The sequence below is a fragment of the Calonectris borealis genome, chromosome 8, assembly GCF_964195595.1.
Source record: "Calonectris borealis chromosome 8, bCalBor7.hap1.2, whole genome shotgun sequence".
In the NCBI taxonomy this organism is placed as follows: Eukaryota; Metazoa; Chordata; class Aves; order Procellariiformes; family Procellariidae; genus Calonectris; species Calonectris borealis.
In genome coordinates this window covers 24,821,684-24,846,252 of record NC_134319.1, presented here as the reverse complement: position 1 = coordinate 24,846,252, position 24,569 = coordinate 24,821,684, and the positions used below count along the sequence as shown (strand labels likewise).

At 35.8% G+C, this 24,569-nt stretch overlaps 1 protein-coding gene across 5 annotated transcripts in view; it reads left to right on the top strand.

The window, feature by feature from the left end:
• Positions 1 to 24,569, top strand: part of CAMSAP2 (calmodulin regulated spectrin associated protein family member 2) — a 95,531-nt gene that overhangs the window by 5,168 nt on the left and 65,794 nt on the right. For 4 of the 5 annotated variants that reach the window (XM_075156519.1, XM_075156518.1, XM_075156520.1 and 1 more), the window contains exon 2: positions 7,219 to 7,478. In XM_075156519.1, the coding sequence (XP_075012620.1) occupies positions 7,219 to 7,478 (260 nt within the window). Of the gene's footprint in view, positions 1 to 6,610; positions 6,681 to 7,218; positions 7,479 to 24,569 lie in introns of all 5 variants that reach the window. The other variant, XM_075156521.1, reaches the window with a different exon arrangement.

The window sequence follows — 24,569 nt, the reverse complement described above, 5'->3', positions numbered from 1 at the left end:
AACACATTTAAAACATGGTTTGACTGTAGATCACTTTTTTTAAAGTAAATAAATAAAATTGTATGAGATTCTGGATCTATTAGGTTTGGCAGAGTCATCTGAGGTTATAGACTGTGCACGTACAAGAGTACAGGAAGGTGAATTAGTAAGTTAACAATTGTCAGTATTCTTACGACATGATAGACCTCAGATGGGGTAGTTTATAATTGTTCTTTCAATGACTTCATGTAGCCAAATGCTCACCTATGTCAGGTGATGAGAAGAAACATATTTCTTCTACCTGTTATATTTTTTTGACTGTCATTGCAGTTACTACTGCAGATATGTTTTAACTTCCTCCCCCTCTCCCCATGATTTAGGGTAATCTGTTGGGTTACTTTAGTGACTCCATGTTTAAAGGTGGCTCTCATGTGAACTTGAAGAGTATTTATATGCTGTTAATCAGGAACTTTTCACATTTCTGATATGAGATGTTACATAATTTCATTTCTACAGCTAGCTGATGGACTTTAAAGAGCAAAACTGGATGGACTTCCATTCCTGAAATGAATAACTTTTAACTACTTGCTTTAGTAAACCCAGGGCTCTGAATGAATGCTTTTGCTGATCATTCTGGAAAATGGGTCTGGGAATGAAACACCTTCAAGATCTTACTAGAAAAATAGAGTTCTTCCCTCCCCACCACTTTTTTTTTTCCCTTGGACAATACATTATTACTGGATCAGGTGGTAGTAATAAACCTTTTTCCTATGGAATTGAAATGTAGTGTTTGAAATCTGTTTGCCTAACATAAGAGTTGTACAGTTCTAGCTGTTTCTTGTGTGTTTTCTTTTTTTCAATTAGAAGCCGTCTTAAACTAAGAGAACCTCTAAGCCAGACAACAGAGCAGATACGTCAACTCATGTCTATCTAATTATGGCTGGCAAAAAGTTTTCTTTGGTTTAACAAAATCTTACAATAGTTCAAGAAATAAGTGTTTATCTCTACATTTCTGAAACAATCTTTTGCCCTATTCCATACGCTATTTAAATCATATCTTGACTATAACAGTCATCAGGGTGCTAGCTGAGTGAGATGAGATGAGATTATAACGATACTATTATCTTTATATTTCTCATATCTTACCTTTCCCCAAAATAAGTTCTGAAGGCATTTATGCTAATAGGAATTGATCCCTTTATTGCCAGGGTTAATTCTAAGTCATTCTTTTGTTTGTCAAAACCTGAATCAATACGCAGGTTTTAGTAAAGTAGATGTTAAACTTTCCCATTTTAATAGGAGATGCCCCTACCAGACAAATTCTGTATGCTTTGTGAGTAGCGCTTCCTATTGTGCTACTGAAGACAGAATATTGGACAGGATAGACAATTACTGTGACCCAGTAGAGCATTTCTTATGTGATTCTCAGTGTTGAAAAAATAACTGAAGTCTGGGTGGGCAATGAAGGTTGAGCCTGTGCATGTTTTTTCCTTGGATGTTTTGGGGTTTTGTTTTTGGGTTTTTGTTTTGTTTTTTAATAAGGAATCCCTTGTAAGTGCAGAACTCCGGTCAAAACAGTGGATAGGAGGGTAGGCATCTAGAGGCAGGAGGGTAGGATCTGTTTATTCATAGTGCTTCTGTGATGGTAAAGAATCTCTCAAGTTCAGCTTTGTTAGGTGGACAAAGTCAAGAATTATGATATTGAAATTAGTCTGCCATAAATTTATAGAGGTTGACTGTTCAGATACTTGCCCCTAGGCAGAAGTATACCTACTGCCTGCTAGCCAAGAACAATGTAAGTGGCAGACTGATTCAACAAACCAAAAAGTAAAAATTCTTTTTTCATATCAATTGTCTCATTTCGTTTTCCATTTCCTGATTAAAAGTCTTGTTTCATGATTTTTCTTTTTTCAGTAGCATCAGTTTGCTTACTAACCTGCTGTAAATCTCAGAACTGGAGTACTCATCAGAGCTCTTGAAGGTGTCTCCTAAATAAAACAGCAAATTGAAACGACTCCCTCTTCTACTGAGGCAACTACAAAAAATAATCAAAAGCAAAATAATATAAATCACGCTTCTCTGACGTGTTCTTAGTCCTCAGACTATTGACTTCCACGCAAGCTCCGCTCTCTTGTGCCCAAATGGCAAATGCGGCACCAGAATCCTTGTTGGCAAGTGGGAGTCTGAATGAAGTAACTTAACACTGTTACCTTATGGCAAAAGCATACCTTTGCTGTCCTGCAGAAAACTGTCAAGTAATTGAGTCCATTAAGATTTGGCATAAATTCATCTGCTGGCTTGCACTATGAAGTGGTTAAAGGTATTAGTCAGAATTTTCATGAGATAATTCTGTATTAAGTCTCAAAGTCTTCTACAAATAGTTTTTTTTCCTTAATGTCTTTGATTGATGTCAGTAACCTGTAGAGATGGAAGTTGTCTAAGCTGAGGCTTAATGTGGCCTTGTGGCTCCCAAGAATGATATATATTTTAATTAGAAAGCCTATGGTGAAATATTTTAACTTGTTTATATTATCCTCAGGAATAAAAAAAAAGAGACCTTGTTGACAAAGACTTCTAAGCTTTTGGACTTCCTTAATGCAAACATTCATAAATCTGGAATTGTTCACTCTTATAAACTTGAAAAACTCAGTAGTCGCGTAACTCAAAGGATTGTATTCATCTCTATGGAAGTCTGGAAACTTTACAAAAAAACCAGTTTCTGTTTAAAGAAAGTGTAGAGTTTTCACATTAATACAAGTAATTTTTTCCAAAGGAGGAATTCATACAATCCTCCAAGGAGTATTCATACTTACCTGAGCAGAGAGTTGTGTTTATAAAAGAGCTTTTAAAGGTAAATGTAGGGCTGGTAACCATGAACTATTTTTAGATGATTTCTTCCCTTTAAAATGGTCTGTTTACATGGAAAATTAAGTTACAATTCTGTTTCATGGTGGGGAGAAATAATAATCTTGTGTTTGCTTTAAAGCTTGGAATAAGTCCGTTCTTTTTTTTTTTTTTCCTTCTCTAAAGAGAGCATCTGCAGGACTTCTGAGTCCATTATAATTTATGGAAAAATTACCCGAAGATATGTTGAATACTGTTTTAAAGTTAGCGTGATTCTTAATTTTACATTATTGTTTTGGGCTAACGTGGATTTTGTTGTTTTCCCTGTGTGTTGAACTTGGACATTAGCTTCATTTATTCTCACAGTTCAATATTTACAAAATTCAAAATATCGAACTTTTTTTTTTTAAAGCCATACCAAGAAAAGATTTCCAAAATTGAAACCTGTGGTCCTGTTGACAGTTTTAGGAAAAAAATAGGGTGAAAGCAGTCTCTGGAGATCACCTAGTTTAATCTCCTGCTCCAAGAAGAGCTGGCTTCAATGTTAGAAGAGGTTTCTCAGGGCCTTGTCCACTCAAGTTTTGAAAGTCCTGGCAGATAGTGGTTTTGCAGCTGGCAACCTGTGCCTCTGCTCTGCTGCTCTCGCTGTGAAGAATTTTTTTACTTATATCGAGTTGAAATTTCCCTTGCGGCAGCCGGTGACTGCTGCCTTTTGTCACTTCACTGCATTGTGAAGTCCACGTTTCTGAAACCTGCCTGTTGGGTGCTGAAAGAGTGTGGTTAGATCCTCCCAGGGCCTCTCCAGCAGAAATACACCCAGTTCCCTTGGTCTCATCCATATTTCATGTGCTCAATTCCCTGAACTCAGTGTCCCCAATATATCTCACTAACATAATTGCTGTACTTTACCACAAATTTCAAGGTCAAATGTTACTTTATGGCAGTGTGTGTAACAAGATATTTATTTTAAAACTGTTTGTTTACTTCAGAGTTTAATCTGGAAGGATTCTTGTCAGCTGGGCAAAGGAAAGGGACTGGTAAAATGCATGTATTGGGAATTAGTGTTAAGGTTCTTCTCTGCCTAACAGAGCTGTTTAACAATCTCCAATCCTGCCAGAATTGTTAATAAAGGCTTTTGACCCTGTTGGTTGTTCAGGTAATCTGCTGAGAACTGGATGTAGCCTTGAAATTCCCCTTCACAGGACTGCAGAGGCAACGCATGCTGATTCTGGAAGGGCTGTTACTTTGAGATCAGTAACAGGAAGGGTTTCCTCTATGTCTAGCTGCTGTGCTTTTTTTTTTTTTTTAAACTGTAACAAAAATGAGAACACAGTTTCAATCTTCTATCAAGATATATTCTGATATCAAACAGTTTGATATACATTATAAATGGGGAAAAGTACATGTGTTTCTGTCTGTGCAAAGGGAACTCTGATGGGAATTTTTGTGAAGACTTCTGATCTTGTTGCAGCAGGGATTCCTTATTTGTATGATTTAACATGTTTTGTTTTTATAAATTCAGAATATGTATGTAGTCACAGTTCCTCTTCCTAGCTCCTTGTTTCTGTATTCTATTTCTCTAATAAATTTCCTTTCCGGTTTTATTTTTATGAACACCAATAAGTTTCTATTCCAGATTTATTTTTGTGAACCCCAATGAAATAAAAGAAATGGCATACAACTCATTTTGTCTTTTGCCGTATTTTTCAGAAGCAGAAATATCCTTTATAAATAAGTTTATTTGCCTTTGCTAGTTATCATCCTGTTTTTTTTGTTAGTGTATTGGGTTTTTTTGTTACGAAGCCCCAGTAGTGGATATCATTCTTCCATGATAAATGCATTTATTGCATCTTATCTTGTCACTTTAGGGTCTGTTTCTGTGATACAGAAGATCAGAAATTACTCATCAACAGGCGATGGGTTTGTTATTTACTGTCTTTGGATTTCTCTTTTGGCTCAAATTTTCAGACTTGAAATCTGTCATTGTCTTCAGTGAATCTAAACTACAGAGTATGCGACTTCTGTTTGTGCATAGCTAGCTGCTCCTGCCTCAAGAGGTGTTTTTTCATATCGGAATGAGGCTTCTTTAGGTCTTCTAAGAAATTACAAATGGCTTTATCTCTTCCTCCCTGTTGCCCCCCACCCCATCTAACTTCCCATGTGATTCAAAAAGGGTGTGTGTTTTTTCGTTGTGGGTTGGTGTTTTTTTTTTCCCAAAAAAGGCAAAATCTGCCTGTGCATTGTGAAATATTTACAAAAAATGTTTTCTAATGCTCTCTAGCTTGAGGAAATAGCATTAAGATGCTTTAAAAGTTGCCATTTGGAATTACAGAGGATAAGTCATGGTGAGGATTGAGCTCCTGATACCAAGGTGGAGATGGATCATGAGGGACTTCAGAAATAATGAGCTTAATATTTAAATAGACAATGTATGGGAAAAACAGGGAAAAGAAAGAAGGACAGGTAGAATTTATATAGATGGAAATAATACCTAGGGAAGCAAGTACCTAGTAGCTCATAGAGTTCTTTAATTATAATTGCTTTTTATAGTATTGGATGACTGTAGTTCTATAGAGTCAGTAAGTGAGGCTGGGAAGTGGCAAGAGAAAATGGAAGTATCATTGCCTGACATTGGTAGATTTTTTGCTAGTAGTTTTATTATTATCTCGTAAAAAAGTAATGTTGTTAGGCATTAGGCTTGTATTCTAAAGGGCAAATTAGTTTTGTATTTATTAGTAAAATACACACAAAACCAGTGTATTTTGATCTGTATTCTAAAGCAGAGCTGTCAGCTTTCTAGCCAAATTTAGGCTCCTGGTTTAAGCAGATTATAAACTATACCTCTATTCCCCTTGATATTCTGAATTGGCAAATCAGAAGTGATATTTTATCCTTTTTTACCCTCCTTGTGACATTTTAAAAAATATGTGTTAATATTTCTTTCCCTTTTTGCACTCTATAATACATATCTTCTCCTTTCACAGCTAGAAGGCAGCTAGCTCTTCTTCCAAAGCCCATAATGGAAGCACATGAACTGCAATAGAATATGTACGAGGAAGAAGATAATCTGTCATTATCCTGTGATGGCATGTTCTGTTTTTTCTCTCTCTCCTGCTCCACCCATATTGGGCTGTTTACTCCACCCTCTGCTTCAAACCTTGTCTGTTGAGCCATTTATCCAGCTGAAGGCAAAGGGGATAGGAACCTAGAGTTGCATCACTGTTTTCCAACGCACTTTTTTTCCTTGTAGCAATTAAATAGGCTTTTCCATTCGGGCTCAGGGAAAGAATCACATGCTCTTTATCCCATAAATGCTGTTGGCTTAACTAATTTTACAACAATGGAGACTGAAATTCTTACAAGGGGAAAATGGAGCGTCTTGCAGTGCATATGTCTAGAAATGTGAAGTCTGAAACCATGTCTAAGTTATTTTCCACTTCACTGGTGATTTAATTTCATTTGATCTAGTACCATATTTAATTAATTTATAACTATTACTTTTGTGGTAGACAATTATAAATATAGTCTGCCTGTATTGTGTTATGTAAAATATTTGGAAAAACTGTTAGATTGTCTTGGAATGCTGATTTTGGGGTTAAAATCTCAGCATAAACTTGACAGAATCATGCATAACTTTCCGTAGGTGCTAAGCCAGTTCATTGAAAAAGGAGGAAAGCCACAATTTTAGGGAAGTCAGTAACACAAATAGGCAAATAAGAATTCAGTATTTTGTCAGAAGGAAATTGATAATATTTTTTTTCCTCTTTTTCCATTCTTTTAATTCCAGTAAAACATCCATGTATTTATGCTTAACTGCTGGATTGTCATCATTCTGTGATGCACGACCTTTGAAATAGGTAGTATAATAATGAAATTTCTCTTTCATATATGAAACCTAGAAGGCTGCTGAGTGGAAGTTTCCCTTTTTGTCTCGAATTATTCTGTGCTAAAATATAATGTTCCATTTCCATTTTATTATTGTAATAGAGACAGTGTTTGTGTTTAAATGTGTGTTGTTCTGCCTTTATATGTCTGACCTATATAATGTTATGCCAAAGGAAATGAGAATGTTTGGGCATGTATTTGGAGAAGCCAAGAAATTTTAAAGTAATGATGCTGTAAACCGCAGGTTGGCCTTCTGGCGTGGCCTTTGCAGTGTGGCACTCTTTGAATTTTTCTTAAGTTTCTATTTATAGTTCAAATGCATACATTTGTATGCAATTTTCCCTGGTGTTTTATATCGTGATGACTGGTAAAGACCTTGGCCTTCCCTTGAATATGCTTGCTTTAACATAATTTTGAGTTCATACATATAAACAAAAGCCCTAATACTATATCTATCCTTTCTGATACTGACTAATGTTTTGGTTGTGTTTTTTTTTTTTTCCTTTGTAGAAAATGTTCCAGAAGAACTACGAGAACCGTTTTACACAGACCAGTATGACCAGGAGCACATTAAACCACCTGTTGTTAACTTGCTGCTGTCTGCAGAACTCTACTGTCGTGCTGGGAGCCTTATTCTCAAGAGTGATGCTGCAAAACCACTTTTAGGTCATGATGCTGTTATACAAGCCCTGGCACAAAAAGGCCTTTATGTCACTGACCAAGAAAAGTTGGTGACTGAACGAGATCTTCACAAAAAACCAATTCAGATGGTGAGTGTTTAAAGCTTGTATGTTATGTTTCTTCTATTCTTCTGTGTACTCCCAATAACTACATATCTATCTTTTAACATGCATCATTATGTTGAACTATTTTTCTCAAGAGTTAAATGTGATTCATTACTGGGAGGCTTATGATTGTTTTGGTTTGTTTTTTCGGTCTCCTCATAGCTGTCATTGCAGGTGTATTTCTTCTGTACTAATGCTTGAAAAGGCCTATCATTCTACTTAGTTCAAGTGTTACGTTTTTAAATATAGCAGTGACAATATGATCACTTTAATTTCAGTTTTACAGCACTGACTGTCAGTGAATATTTCTGTGTTGGAAAAGTGGTTTGAAAATAGATTTTTTTTCCATCCTTATAGAAATCTTTGGTTAAAAGCTTAAAAAAACCCGAAGGTTTTGATGATACAGGCAATTCAACCTAATAACATTCAATAGTCACTAGTTACATATTAAGTCAATGTAAAACACGCAACAATGGTATATTCTTTCCTGGAGACTTTTAATAATATGTCTGTCCTTTATACAACTGCTAATTAAAACATTAGTTCAACAGATGAATGATTCTGTTACTAAGCTCCTAAGTTGTGGATTTTCTTCCTTGATTGGAGCTGAATAAAAAAAAAAATTGTCTGTGAAAAGTATGGCTAAATATGGCCATTTCTTTCCTCTAGGTTCTTTATAAAATTGCAGTATGATAGGATAAGGTTCAACTATATTTGAAGTGAAGTATTTAAAATTATTTTCACCTTTTTAATTGCTTAATATTTGATATAGAAAATAAATTAAGTAAACATAAAGTATGAGACTACAAAGGTTGAGTTAACTTCCATTCTAATACAGAACTTAAGCTTGCTCATTTGAAATCACGAGCAAATTTTATTGTGATACTAATGGAAGTAATGTTCCTACTATACTTGGAGGTATTTATGGCACAATCTGGTCTTTTCAGATTAGAATACATTGGACACGGGGAATAAAATGTCTAACAGAGAAACGACTTCTATCAATTTTCTGTCATCCATTAGCTGAATCTAGACTTCACAGTCTAGTTTTCCCAGGGTTGTTTTTGTTTGGATCTACCCTCTGGAGTTGGCTAACTGCTCTATTTTAAGTTCTTTGATACTTTTACGGTTAGTGACCTGTAGCTGCTGCTAGAATGGAGGTGTGTGAAAATTAATACAGCTATGTTTTTACCATCAGCTTATTAGCAACTTGTGTTTACTAACGTGTAAGAGGACTAACAAGTTTTAGCAGAATATGACTCGAGAGTCTCTCTTATTTGATCATTTGATATCAGCTGATAAGTTGCAGAAGCTTTACAGGTGTGACATCAAAGCTACTAATTAGTAATTATTTATTCCAGGCACTATTGCCAAGAAGTATCAGGCCTCTTAGTTTGCACAAATTTTTTTTAGAAGTGGCAGTAGTGAGTTCCTGTGATACGAAGACTAAATTCTTTACATCCACTTTGTTTTTATTTTTTATTTAAAAATTCTTTCCTGCTCATAGAATGCTTAAGATCTGAAGTTACAAATATTTCAACAATAGGAATAAAACTAGTCAAGACACTTTTTCCTTATGACTAAGCTGTGATCAGTGAATGCAGATATCTTGAAATTTTGCCAGTCTCTTTGTTTGATCTTGATATCCTTTTTAAAAAGGAGAGCTCAGCAAAGAACAAGTGGCATTTTAGTAAAAGCAGCTGTGGATAGCAAATAAAAGACATACTCAAGTGATACAAAATTTACAGGACACTTGCAACAGTCATGGGTGGTTTAGGAGTAAGTGTTTATAATATTCATAGAAGTCAAAGCATTTAAGAGGTTAAGAAACAAACTTCCTGACTGTTCATGTTTTTGTAGAACTTAATTCTGTTCTTGTCTCTGAAGGAAGATGAGGTTACTGACTTGCATTTATGAGCCTATGGTTTTCCCATTTAATTTTTTTCATTTGATCCCTTTCTAGAGTAGTTGTAAGAGGCATCTCTTTTCAGAGTTGTCAGTTGAGAAAATGTGTCAGTATTCTCTAGTTTGATTTGCTGGTTTTTAATTCAGTAATTAATGTTGCTTAAAATGCATTTCAATAGCAATTTTGCATTTCCCCTGTGCTTGAGTGGGTGTTTTTTGTCTTCCTTTCCTGTGTTGTTTAGATATAGTCCAGCATCAGTGTCATAACAGTTGACATTCCCAGATTCCTACTCTGCCCAGGTCCCTTGTCCCCACTCCAGTAGCAGCAACAGATGAGTGTACCGATGCTGTTGAGTTAGTTCACAAGCAGCTGGGCTGTGACGCTGAGAGGGAACACTGGAGTGGAAACACAACTGGCTTGGGCAGAAGGGCAGCCATGTCTAAAACAATTGCTACCGAAGAAATGGCTGTGAAACTGTACTCTCAATACTAATATTCTGAGCCCAAGAGTTTTAATTTGTCACGCCATGCTCATGTCCCTGTGCAAGTTCCTAGCAGCAATGCTACATTTTAATTGGGAAGTCTCAACTTTTTTCCTTATTATACAATTGGCAAAGTTGGCAGAGAATTTCAAATCTGGCTGTTGCAGTATTGACAGTCTTAAAATTATCCCCTTGATGTCTTCCAGTACCTTTTCTTAGTGTTCCATATGTCACAGTTTCTACAAGTCTTACAAAGTAAGATATATATCCTGTTTCAGAGCATGGAATGATTTTTCTTTTTCAGTTATGTAGAACAGAAAGTTTGCATATGTAATTAACTCATACGTTCTTCTGGTACACCAGATTGTGTTAAACCTATGCTCAATCTAATTCTGAGTAATTTAATAGAAAATAGTATGGTAGTTTTTCTCTTTGCTAGCCTGTCTTCACCATAAATAGCGGGAAGATGTTGGTGTTTGTTAGAGGACATTTATTGTTATCTGCTCAGATGTACTGTGTTTCTATAGCTGGAAAGGGGTGAGTTATAATATAAAATGAAACTATGGAAAAAGATTTGAGTATAGAATTTTTTAATTTTACTTGGGCTTTATAACGCATGTAGCTGTCGTCAACAGACTTGGAATTCCTTGTACTCTCTGTAGCAGTGATGACTGTGGTGATTAATTGTTGATTTACTTTGCATGTGACTACTTAATAAAGCAGGCATGTCAAATTTTGGCCTTCTCTGTTTCTTAGATAGCTGTAACTGAACCTTTTTCTAGGAAGCACCTTCTATATCAAAGTCTTTGAAAAGTCTAGGAAATGGATGTGTTTCTGTTTGCACTGGGGTCAGGATAGATGGTAGTTTCCCTGTTAGTCATGACTAACTTGACTGCATCACTGTCTAATTTGAGAACCTGCAAATTTTTGTGTTTGTATGTGTATATCTGTATATACATACATGTATGTACGTATATATAAAAATTAGTTTCCTCCAGTGGAATCGGATTAGGGAAGAAGCACTTAGGAAACTAACATATAGTAGCAGGAGCAAAGGCTTCTGTTAAAGCCTCCCCTGTGTAGGGGTAGGGAAGTCAATATGCAGCCTGGTTTGTTTTAGTCTTTCTTATATTTGGTTTGTTCACATGTCTCATATTTGTTTTTCTGGTAAAATTGAAAGCTAGGTTATTCTTTAGGCTTGTTCTGATTTAAAAAGTTGTATTTGAAACTGTCTGTTCCTGAGAGATTGCATCTTGCAATAGAGCTATAGAACTACTCTGTGGTACCTCTATTTCTGTTCTCCATGTATTGCAAGCTATTAAAACTTAATTCTATGTTTATTTTTGTTAAATCTTCTTATTTGATAGGATCATCCTCTTGCCTTTATTTTGGTACCATGTTATCACTCTCCAGGATGAAATTCATAAGATCTTAGCTCTGCTACATTAGACTTTAAACAGTGCAGAAACAGTCTAGAGCTTGGAATTGAAACAGTGTTGAACCAAGAACCAGAGTATTTTTCTCCTGAAAATTGTACTTCAGGTCAGGAGTACAAAAGGAATTACCTGATGCTTAAAAAGTTTATGAAAGCTAAGTTGCAAAAATATGAGCAAAGATACATATTTCAGTTGGCAAGTTCCAATTGCATTAAAAAAAAAAAATCAGTCTTAAGCAGGCACTTCCATATAGAAATTGTATGTGAGATTTTGACAGGCTATAGAAATCAAATAGCTTAAGAATTCAGCATGGTTCTCATAATTATGCAATAATTTTGTTTTAATGCTTCCAGATATAATATGCGTAGATCACTGTTCAAGTCAAGATTAACTTTTATATTTCCATGTTGATTTGTCTTTTTTAAATTTCACATTTATTTCATGAGCCAAACTGACTTAAACCTTCAATGTCAGATGAGAGGAAGGTAATTTGGATTTTTTTATATTTTTTCTCATATACATATTTGATCTCTTTGTGTTTAAAAAAACATATGTATCTGTTCTTACAGGAAGAGACTTTTAGACAAGTTTCTGCATTATGCAAATAATTCTATATCAACTGAATAATGTATTTGACAAGCCCAATTCTTTTATGAGAATTCTGATATTTAATCAGGCTGGCCATTTTGTATTCATATACTGGTGATCTCTTTCAATTTGCCCGAAGTGGAGGGAAGAATAAACAGATTCAGTGAGGAGTTAAGAAATGCTTTCCCCCTCCTAGGTTCCTGCAATGCACTTCTGCCATTTGGGGAAAGGAATAAAGAATCAGCATCTTAGTTTTTTGCTGTCTGATACTGTGCAGGAAAACTGAAGCTGCATAATTACTCAAGTTGTGGACTTCTGTACTGCCCAGTCCCCTTTCTAATGTGGCAGGGCCAAGACCAACTAAATTTCAAGCTTGAGGGGTAATAAAGTCAAATCTTAAATAGCTGTTTAAAACCAATGTGTGTCGGGGGGTGTACAGATACAGTAACATTACAGACTATTACCAGATTTGCACCAAAAATCTATTTTCCTGCCCTTATTGTTGTATATTGATAGAGCATTTTCATCTGACTTACAAAAAAAGTTACTACCTTGCAAGGTTTCTGCAAACAAAAAAAAAAAACCTGCCATTTTAGATATTCAGTTCTTAAATAAAAGTTAGCAACTAGAAAAAGGTTAGTCAATACATTGTATATAAATACTATCTCCAGGAAAATATGCCATACTTTCAAATATTTCTTTGTATCATCTTCACAATACGGCAAAATATAAAAACTGTCCTAAGCATAATGCAATCAAAAAGTGTAACTTTTGTGTAAATTTGAAATCTAATTTGGAAAAATACTGTTGCAGAAAAATGTCAACCAGCTGAGCAACTACCTTAAACTTACATCCATGTATAATTATTTTTGAAAAGTACTGTCATTAATCAAGAAACGCTTAAATCCTCCGTACACTTCCACAACTGTCAGCCAAGATGCAAAGGGGATGAGAGGCTCTAGCAAAACTCTAGCAATAAGTCCATAATAGGTAGTAGAATTAAAAATTGTTACCTTCCTAATTTTGAGACATAATTCATGTGCATGGGTTTTTAATATATAAAGTAGTGTGCTATCATCCAAATTGTTTATCCATTTAGCTGCAAATTACCTTCTTCCTTGAAGATGTCTTCTGTGAGAAAGTCTGGCGATAATTCTCTCTGTAGCAGTTTGTAAATCTGGACTATAACTGAGGTATAATTAGGTTTGCCTGTATTAGCTCTTTAGTGGTGATCAGGAGCATGCTTTTGAGACATATCTCCGTATTTCTCCCGGTTACTGCACTTCTGGTTTATGTTGTGAGTCATCTCACGGAGCATTAACTCAATTTCTTTCAGCAGCTGAACTGGAAGATAGGCTCTAGGATCACACCTATGGTAGCCCACCCGCCAAGGCGTACTCATTTCACAGCCCTGGAGTAGAGGTGGTTGAAGTGAGTCTCCTGAGAAGAGAGTAGATGCAATTCCTGGGACCTTTGCACCAGTTTTACTTTTCTGTTGTGCAGAACTAATTGCGAAGTTAGTCATAGCCAGAGAAACGTACGTGGAAGGAAGGGGGATTGATAGTGCTGGTTTTATGCTCTTAGCCAGAATCTGCATCTCTTTCTAGATAAGATGGCAGACAATATGGTTAACTCATCCTGCAATCCAGATTTTTGGTCTCTCTGACAGACTGCATTCATTTGAAATGACAGTCCCTCTCATCAGAGGAGTATTTATCCTTGACGAAGGACTCCAGCAGCTCACCCAGTTAGCTTGCAGCTACATGCTGCAGCCTCTGCATTTTCATGCTGTAGAATGCCTTTAACTCTCTAAGGCAACAAAAAATGTACTAAACACTTCATGGAACAAAGAAATAAGATGTGGCTTCTGCCCTGAAGAATTTTTTTTCTGGTTTTAGGCATGATGTAACAAGTTTCCATTCCTGTGCTATTGTGAACTACTTGTTAGATGAGGACATGTAAAAAGAATTTGCAGTTACTTGACTTGAGCCCATAGATACCATAATTTGTTAGTTAAAACATCAGATTCTATTATTAACTGGCTTGTGATATTTAGGCATCTTGCATAGCAGTATGTTTCACAGAAGATTAAAATAATAAGCAAATATAGTGGTGAAACAGAACCTGAGTTTAGTCTAATGTGGCTCATACAACCAGTCAGCTGTGGCTTTGGGCTGGGATAATGTAATCTTTAGATGTTCCATATTTTTTGCTCAATTTCTGCTGTAGGCACTGGGTTTCAGACTCATCTCTTCGCACCATTCCTTGTAAGGTTCTTGAAAACAGTGATGCAGTATTTTTGCTGGTCTTGTTGTGTCAGACCATCTCACTTGAGTCAGCATTGCACAAACATCTGTTTGACATAGTAAAGCAACATGGATACCAAGCTCCCTCAAGGATAAGGTGCCAGTTCACGCTTTGGTCACAGTAACTTCTATAACTCTTCATAAAGTTTATTCGGCTCTTACCTTTTTAACTTATAACTTAGTGTCCTGTTAGCTTTTTTCATGCCGCTTATGTTGACTCATAACCTGGGGATTTTGTTTTGCCTGCTGCTTGTTTTTAATTATGTTTGTCTTGTATGTAGAAAATGCTTTTTTCTGTGTCATGTAAATAGCAGCAGTGACTTGGGATGTGTTCTGCAGTATGTTTGTCTAGAATTTAGCATGCGCAAAACAAATACAGGTTATCAGTGTGAGTCATACTAGGGTTTGTTTTATTTCTGTAATTTTCTGGGACTGAAGAGTGTATTTAATCTAGGCCTGCGCCTTTTCTGAAACTGAACTCTATGACTGATTATTTGCTACTAATGCCATTCTTTTGCACTGTAAATTATTAGCTTGGCTGCAGTCAAATTGAGTCACTTCTGTGTTTCTTTGAGCCAGTCGAAAGAAACTGCAGATGAAATAAAATTACATGATTAAATTGTTCTGTGCTTACTTTTATTCATATGTATCTTAGCCTACGAATAGCTGAAAAGAAAAATTGCATTAAAGGACCATTATTTATTAGAAAGATCGCTTGTGGGAGAAAATAGACAGTTATTCTTAGAGCATCAGTTTTGAAATCTGTTTAACAAGGACTGTCTGCAAATAAAGGTAGGAATTAACTCCAAAAGATAATGTAGATATCTGTATCTGAAATTTGTGGAAGACTTAGGTAACCACAAAGTCTGCTGCAACATCCTTGGGGTTTTCCCGGAACGCTGTCTGCTCAACTTGTGCACCAAGTGCGGCAATTAATGCGTAAGGTAGCAGAGCTACTGACACCAAAGTTATGTCTGTAAAGAATACAAAGTAGGAATTCTTTGCTGGTCCTTTCCAGCAACTCTAGTGCTAAAAAACTGATCCCTTCCACTTGCTTTCATGTTTGTAACTCTCTCCACAAAAGAAAACTGAATTTCTCTAGCTTTAATTTTTGTGATTTTTTTTCTTCTTCCTGCATCCTTAATTTCAGTACAAAAATCTATGTGGGATATTGGTCTTACTCAGGGTTCTAGCAATGTAGCTGGCATTTCAAATTTGTATCACTAAGAATCCTTGCATGGAAAATAACAAAATCTGATTGTGCTTTTTAACAAACTTTGTAGGATTTATTTCAGTTGTGCAGAGCTATTGAACAGACTGTGGTGCTTGTATTGCATTGAAAGCGTGTTCTCAGAACCACCATGAAATCCCTGATCTGTACAGGACTGGCCTTATATTTGCCTTCACTTGATGAATGTAGTAGGCAATGTTCAGAAATAGCAGCACATTATCTCATGTTTATTTTAATGTAAAATTGTGGCAATCACATTTAATCTTTTACTAAAATGAGGAGAGAATATGGCAGCACATCTTCCAATCGAGATACATAATATACTAAATAAACCAAACTGCTGCAGTTGAAATGATGACAGGACATAAAGTGAACGTGTACTTCAAGAAAAGGTAGTACCTCCCGAAGTCCAGTCCCATGCCTTTCATGAGAAAATAAAGCAGTGCATCATTATTGACTGTCATCTGTCTTGTTCACTCCCTTGCTAATTAGGAAACAGAGTGCTGTGAGGGCTGAAAAAAAAATAGTTGGTATTCTTCTGCCTTGAGCAAACTAAAGTTTTGAACCAAAGAGCTTCTGATTGGATTCTTAGTGTTCCTTCTTACACTACTGTTAACCTTGGGGGGGGGGGGAGAAAAACGGGGTGGGGGCTTAACTAAAAAAAAAAAAAAACTGAAAAACAGACCAAAAAAAACCACTTCTGAAGCCCAACAAGGAAAATCAGCTAAAAGGAGATATAAATTATGAAAGAAAGATGGCATAAATTAAAGTCTGTCAAGAATGCCAGATACCATGTAGAAAATGCTTTCTGAACAGATCAGGAAGTATTTTCATTAACCTTGAAAGAAATACTATTTTGTTAAACAGCTTAAGAACATTTTTTTTTTTCCTGTTTCAACAGCACTGTCAGCTAGTGCGGTTCAGCTTTTGGCTGTTGGTTTGCTGCTGTGAACTTTCTTTGTATCTCTTTAAATATGTGAAAAGGTCATATAAATAAATGTTTAGGAATAGTCTTACTTCTGGTAGGTTAAGTGTATTTTGGAGCATAGTAACTAAGCTGTTTAGAAAAGAAGAATCTATGAATTACTTCACAGACTACCTAGAAGGTATTTCTTCAACAGTTAGTTTATTTAAATTATGCTCAGAGAAATCTTAATATCCTTCTGCTGGATAGGAGGGGAAAGCTAAAAATCTTGCATGGTTGTAGCAGGCAGTTACTTGGTTAAGAGCACTGCTTTCTTCCTATTATGGAAAATAGCAAGCCGCTTTTAGCAGGAGGTGTGGGCCTGTCATGTAAACATAAGGAGAGCTTCACTACCAGCTCTGTGTAGTACATAGAGCAACAAGGGGACAAAACTGCACTGGCTGTTGAAGGAATACAGTTTGTACTCCGAATAATGCAGCAGCTGCTCCAATATAGTATAAAAGAACACTGCTAATCTGCATTTGTTAATCTGCACACATAAACCTGGAAATCTGCCCACACTTACCAGCAAAGAGCACATTCTGTCATCACAGTAGATATATCATAACATTAAAATCTTTGTTTTAACAAACTCTGTGGAATTTAGCAACATTATGGGATTTTCTTTTTTCCTGAAGTTGAATGAATGAAATGTTGTAAGGTCTCCATAGATATGTCTAGTCTTTTTGTTTGACACTTAGGGAAATGCAGTAAATAGCAGTGCACTTCAGTCATTTGTACAAACTGGTAGGTTTTCTATGAACTATTAGGTTTATATGAACTAGTAGGAAATTTTATTACCTTGCAGAAATACAGCTCCAAATTACCTAAAGCAAAATCCAATAGAATTTGTCCTATGTAAATAAAACAATTTAAGACTTGTATTAAAACGTTATCTGGTAACTTGTTCAACTATTTACATTGACTGTAATAATGCTCTTTAACAAATTGACTGTCTACTATAAATGTGGAAGATTTTCAGCTTTACCCAATCCATCAGAAGGTCATTAGGAAGGGTATCTCCCAGTCTAATATATTTCTTTGCCTTCCAGAACCATGAATCTAAGACCAGTGGATAAATAGCAAAGTCTACGTCAGAAAGAGGTCCTACAATTTAATACTTTTTAGAAGATTGGAAAAAGCTCTCTTTATCACAATTTATATAATCATCTAGCAGTAGCTACAGATCCAAATTAGTCAGTTGTCAAGACTGATGACATCTCTCAAAAGTTGAAATGGCAAGAGCTCTTTATAAGCTTTAAGTTGGTTGTTTGGAACACAATTTAGAACACGTAGCAGTCAATATTTATGAAATAAGTATATACTATGTGAAGTGTGTATTGAATTTTTTTTAACTGTTTGGTTTGATAAAAAAGTGGCAGGTTAAAAATTATTGAGCTTTAAAAGAAGAAAAATTACAAGGAAGGAAGAGTGAATATGTAGATATTGGGTAAGCATGTAATGGTGGATCAGATTAATCTTACATGATGTAATTATTATTACATATATACATTACATACATAGTATCTAATATGAAATCTCATAGGGACACTTAACGTTTCTTAAATATGAAATTGAAGTATCTTATATTATTAAAGGATACTAATATATTTTGAAGTAAATTCACAGCGGCATTTAGGCAACCAACCTACTATAGTAGGTACCAATAAAGTGTCGAAAACAGCTAAAAAATGCAATCTGTATTATCAACAGCATTTGTTGAGAGGTTTAGTTAAGAAGTTGTACCACTTTAGCCCCTTTTTACTGACACTGGCCTGCTGACCTACAATTCGTAAATTAATATCTGGGATTTGGGGGCAATAGGGGCTTTATTTTGCCATACCAGCAGTCAGAAGAACCCTGCCATCAGAAAGTCTCCTTTTTCTTAAATTTCTTTCTTAAATCTTTTCTGCAGTATCAGCCCCTTATTTTGTGCTGTGTCTACTATGAACATGAAGAACAGTTTACTCCTTTCCTTTTTGTAGCAGCCTGTTATGTGTGGGCAGGTAATGCGTCTCTCGCACTTTGTTTCCCAAACCTTATCTTCATTCCAAATGTCCTCCATTTGGTGCCAATCTTTCTTGACAGATTGTGCTGAAAACTGGACCTGGGATTCTTACTGGGACCTTGTCAAGGCTTGTAGGACACAATGGGTACTGGTGCATTTTTTACAAACTAGAGTCTGCAGTTGACACAACCCTGTATGTCAACTGGCTCTTTTGTGGCAGTGTGACATTCATTGTATGCTCATGTTCAGGTGGTTATACTCTCTAACCTCAGATCGTGTCTACTGATCAGTGATTTACTTAGGTGTTCTCCACACTGATGCAAAAGGTTAATACAGACTTTTTTCTGACTCTTTTCTCTGTCATATTAAGATAATTTTGAAACTGAATATACCTTACATTATGAGACATGCTGTGGTGGAAAATACCTTGTGCTTAATTTCTCTTCTTAAGGGCATGCTGTGAGGGAATAAACATTTGTAAAAGCTTCCTGGTCTATTACATAGAAAGAATTCTGTAAATCTGGGTGATATGTTTCTGTGGTGGTGTTTTGTGAAGGCAGACAGCTTTTGTAAGGAGCTCAATTCATTTGAAGCGCTGTGTTACGTTAACACCTTTGATGTGTGCAAAAAAAAAAAAAAAAAAAGGTTAGAGTGAAATACAGGACTATGTGGGATTACACCCTAATACATAAAAGGGAAACAATGGAATGGACAAAATGTTGAGGGAAAGAAAATTCAGCTCACAATTTTGAGCAGGTTTTACTCTTTTTTTTTTTTTTTTTTTTCTCCTTTCCCTTACTCCTCTTCTTAACTCCCCTTAACTTAAAGCAAAACCAAACCTGTCTAATGATATTTGGAAGTTCCTTGTAAAGACGTGTTTGTGTATGTGAGGTTAAAAAAAAAAATGATGTGCCTGCCCATAGAAAGACTGTAAGTTAATGTAATTCAATATATCATTTTGTCAGGGAAGCCTCATAACTTCTGTGTTGCTGAATTCTTTATGGTAAAATGTATCTAATAGGTAGGTACCTGCAAAGAATGAGGTTATTCAAACTCTTGCTATTAGTTTTTCTTCAGCAACAGGAAGAAATACAGCGAAAACTTAACTTACGCGGTTGGGAAGTAAAATAATATGGTAATGATGGAGTTGATGAAGAAATATGTACAGACACTAGCAAAGAACTGCTAGAGAGAAGAAAAACCTGACGCTAAAAGTCCTACTCAATTAATTTATTTACTGAACTTGCTATCAGTTTTAGTATAGTAATTAGACAATAATGGCATCAGTCAAATTACTCCAGTGTCTTCTAAGGTGTTATGGTGTCCCCAGGTACTCTCCAGTACTTTTCTTTTTTTATTGTTGGTTAGCATCATGAATTGTATTTTCTTTAAGTCAGTGTCATGGTTTAACCCCGGCAACTAAGCCCCACACAGCCGCTCGCTCACTCACCCCTGGTGGGGTGGGGGAGAGAATCAGAAGGGTAAAAGTGAGAAAACTCGTGGGTTGAGATAAAGACAGTTTAATAGGTAAAGCAAAAGCCGCGCACGCGAGCAAAGCAAAACAAGGAATTCATTCACTACTTCCCATCGGCAGGCAGGGGTTCAGCCATCTCCGGGAAAGCAGGGCTCCATCACGCCTAACGGTTACTTGGGAAGACAAACGCCATCACTCCGAACGTTCCCCCTTCCTTCTTCTTTCCCCAACTTTATATGCTGAGCATGGCGTCATATGGTATGGAATATCCCTTTGGTCAGTTGGGGTCAGCTGTCCCAGCTGTGTCCCCTTCCAGTTTCTTGTGCACCTGGTAGAGTACGGGAAGCTGAAAAGTCCTTGACTAGTGTAAACTACTTGGCAACAGCTAAAACATCAGTGTGTTATCAACATTACTGTCATGCTAAATCCAAAACACAGCACTATACCAGCTACTATGAAGAAAATTAACTCTATCCCAGCCAAAATCAGGACAGTCAGCACATGCATATGCCTGAAAATTCGTATTTTTCCAGGTCAAAGCTGTGGGGGAAAAACAGTCCTGCTAAAGTACTATGTACTTTCAACAAAAAAAATTAAAATAATTCCCATATGCCTCTGGGCATTGAGGGATAATTTGTCTGGTTTTCCCAGAACATAGGGAAACTGAGAACTTATCTAACAGGCTACATGTGGCTTGGTATTATTGGCTTGTACTGATTATGAGGGAGGAGAAGGATAATACAGCCTTGCTTGTTCCAACAAGATCTGATGTCTTAATGACTTAAACATATTTATGCTCTTATTGTACATATGGCTCTAGTGTCAGTTATTTTAGGTTCCTTTTCTCAAACAACTTTAAACCTTTCCTTTACTAGAGAAAATAGTACCTTTCTGATTACTATAGCTTGCATTTTTTTCAGCTAAGGTGGGACCTTCCATTTCAATGCTGCTTATCTGATTCTCTTCTTACCCTCCCAAATTTAGAGGGAGAACTGATCGCTCTACTTCCCTGATTCATCTTCTTCTTTAGCTACCTTTCTCACAAATTTTGCATTCTCTTCAAACCTGATCAGTAATAAGTTTTTCTTCCAGGCCATTGGTAAAAATAGTAAGAGATGGCGAGCTGATAACTCATCCCTGTGGTGTTTCTTGGAAGATGCACCTATTCATTGCTGATTCTGTGCTGAGAGTTGTGTTTTCAGCTTAGTTGACCGGATTATAAATTGGTTTAATGTATCCAACATTAAAAATTCTATTTAATCAGCATGTATTAGTATCAAGTTAGATGCCTTGCACTCATAATGACAGTCTTACACTTTTCAGTTACATTTTTAAGTGAATTTAAAAAGCAGCTTATGTTCTATAAGTTCATGTTTTAATTAGCATTACATTTTTGTTATCTTTCTCTTTTATAAATCAAGCTGCTTGTTGACTCTGAAATTATTTTGCATGAGATCAGAAGAAGGATGTGGGGCCTTAAAATTATTTGTATTGTCTGTTGACTCTCAAAAAAAAAAAAAAAAATCCATTGTTTCATTTCTTCTACTCTTTTGGAATGTCCCCAGTGTTCTTAGAGTTATGGAAAGAATAGCTCTATATGTACAGAGAGCTCCTCTTTAAATCCTTTTATAATTTTAAAAATATAATATTCTTCTTTCCTTATTTGCTCGAGTCTCTGAGATGAAGATGTAGGTTCTGCATGAATTTGGCAGACTTGCAGATAATCCAAAGACTATCAATAATTAATATACATTTTAAGAAGACAGAATTAGAGCTCTCTTGGAAAAAAGTGAAAGATACTAGTATCAGCTTGCAGGTCACTATGTATACTCGTAATAGAATTGAAATGTGTTTCTGTGGGCCATTATTTCTTATCCTTAAACACAATGAGCGTCCTCAGTCATCAAAGAAATGAGCTACTAGCCATCTTTTTAAGGCTGAAACCTTGGACAGCAGCACAAAAGACTACCCAACACTTACTGTCATTTAAAAAGGTACTACATTCACGGGGGTGGTAACTGCATGTCTCCCCTGCCAGTTACATCGTTTCTTCCTACATGAAGCTCTTGGTTCGTAGTTATTTTTAGATAATACTCATCTTAGCTACCATCTTGATGAATAAAACAAAGTTTAAAATCATGCAAGACTGTTTTCATATTATTTTAAAATATATTATTTTTTTACCGTATTGTCCTTTTGTTGTCTTACCCAAACTGTAGTCTTCTAGATTTTTTTTTTTTCTGCTAGTTATTTTATCTGGAAAAATACCATTCTTCCAGTTTAACCACTGACTAAATTTGCCTTTAAGTTTTCCTGAAGGCATACACTGATGCTTTCTTGTTCTTTGCATTGCTTCTCTACCTTTCCCAACCCTTCTTTGAAAAGAATTTAAAATATGATCTGAATTTGCAAGTTTAATCCTAGTCAAATGATATTTTGTTTTTGTCTTTTGTTCCACTTATGGATGGGCTATATCTATCTTCTGCTGATTATTTAGTTTACAAATTCTTTCTTGTACAAGTTCTTACAAGCATATTGGAGATAGCTGCTGGACTAGAGGAGAGCAAGCCAAATTCACTCCTTCGCCAAAGGAAAGGCTGAAGTGCAGACCAAATAGCTATGGACTCTGATGAGCTTACTTCCTGAGCCAGCACATATTGAGAATAATTCAGGAAGGCCCTCAGGATGTAGGTCTGAGGAAAAATGGGAGAGATTAGAGGGCTCGGGATGGGAACTGGATCTTTCGGGAGATTTAGACTGAATGCTGGGTGGGAGGAGAAGTGAAGTTACTCCTGAGACCAGAGCACACAGTCCATCAATCCACAAAGCTTCGTTGTCATAGAGCAACTTAACTTCTTTCTGCTTTCCTCCTTTCCATTACCAAAAGATAACCAGAGCCAAGTGGTTGGAGATGCTTCCTGAAAGTGCTTCAGTTATATTATCCAAAGGGCATCATCAATCTGTGACAACCCCAATAAAGCAGAGACCTCCAGATCTGTGTGTAGGCATGGTGTGATAAAGCCTTTTGCCAGGAATATCTTTTTCCAGAAGGATGATAAATTATTTTTCTCCCACGGCATAACTCCCACCTCTCCTCCTCTGCTTCTTGCAGTGGCATCAGGGTACGTGGTACTTTACAGATTAAAATAATACGTTGCTAATCTGTTGGCAACTAGACATGCCATTATCTCTTACCTTACTGGGGGGCAAAATAATGGATTGTGATTAAAACAGGAAAATACTATACTAAATAAAATTATGGATTATAATAATTGAACTTTTAGACTTTTATTACTTAAGTTAGTCTAGTTATACACTAAACTGATAACTGATACCAGTTACTAGTATTACACTAAGTTCAAATGGAATTCAGTGATAAAATGTTTAAGCAAAGGTTAGCTTTGAGAAGTAACAAGATGAAAATGAAGTTCTGCAGTGCATAGCTCTTCCTCTGAAAAGCATTGGGTTGCTGTGCACTATATGAGGGGTAGAAAACCTTTTCTTCATTCTTATTTTTTAATTGGCAAAGTACAGGACCTGCAGAACAAGGAAATCGTTTGTCTTTACAAATTTGGCAATAAAGTATCTTCAGGACTTTCTTTCCTTGCACTGCCAGCAGCATCGTAACGAGAACAGTAACAGATGAGGGTCACAATTTGCTCTTCTCTAACCCCTTTTCATTAGAAAAGCAGGTCCCTATGCGGGAAAGATTGATTGGAAGTCTTCTATTTACAGAATAACTGACACTTCCAAATGGGAATATTTGTTGAGCGTGTCAGAGGCTTTCAGAGAATTTAATCTTAAAGTATTGCCTGACTATAAGAAAAAAAAAAAATTAAGTGTGGAGTGAGTGGTTTTTTTTTCACTAAACATTGTCTGAAGCCTGCAAATATAATAAATACTGTCTCAGGGTATATGTTTTCCCTAAGAAAACATAATGTTATGTAAATCTCTATTAAGAAATTTGAATTACTAGAAAATACAAAATGCATGATTTTATCTATATTTGACCTGAAATGGATATTACCAAACTTCTCAAATAACATCTACTATTAGAAGAACCAATTTAAAAATAACAATAGAATTGTACTTTGTCTGGCATTTTAATGTGACAAATACTTTAACAATTGTGCAAAGTTGTACAATGCACCTACACTTCAAAACTGCCACTCAATTTTCAGTTGAAAAGGCTGACTGTTTTTATGTAGATAGTATTTACTAAAACAACATACGGGGTTATTTCTTCTTATTAACTTGTCCAATTTTATTCCAACTGAAATTGACAATTAAGTTTTAGTTCTTGTTTAAAATGTGTTTACAAATACTGTGACTACATACTAATCACTGTTTTCTACAGTATTTTTAGCAGAAGAAATTTCAAAGAGCTTCATCTACATTTCTTAGATATTGAGGCTACTCTTCCTTTATACCATCTATCCCACAATTTCACTTGTCTTCTCTTCTTTCCATCCCACACTGTGACATTTTTCTTTGAAAGAACTATTTCACCCTTAGATGAATTTAGGTTATTTCTTTATCTAAAATCCATTTAAATTTAATACGATACATAGTTAATACAAAAATTACTGTCCAGTCAACTTACTCTGCTGCTTTTGTCTCAGTCTTAGGGTGTGAGCTGCATGATTCAGGATGGGTTTCTTTTCAAGGTTATAATAATGCTG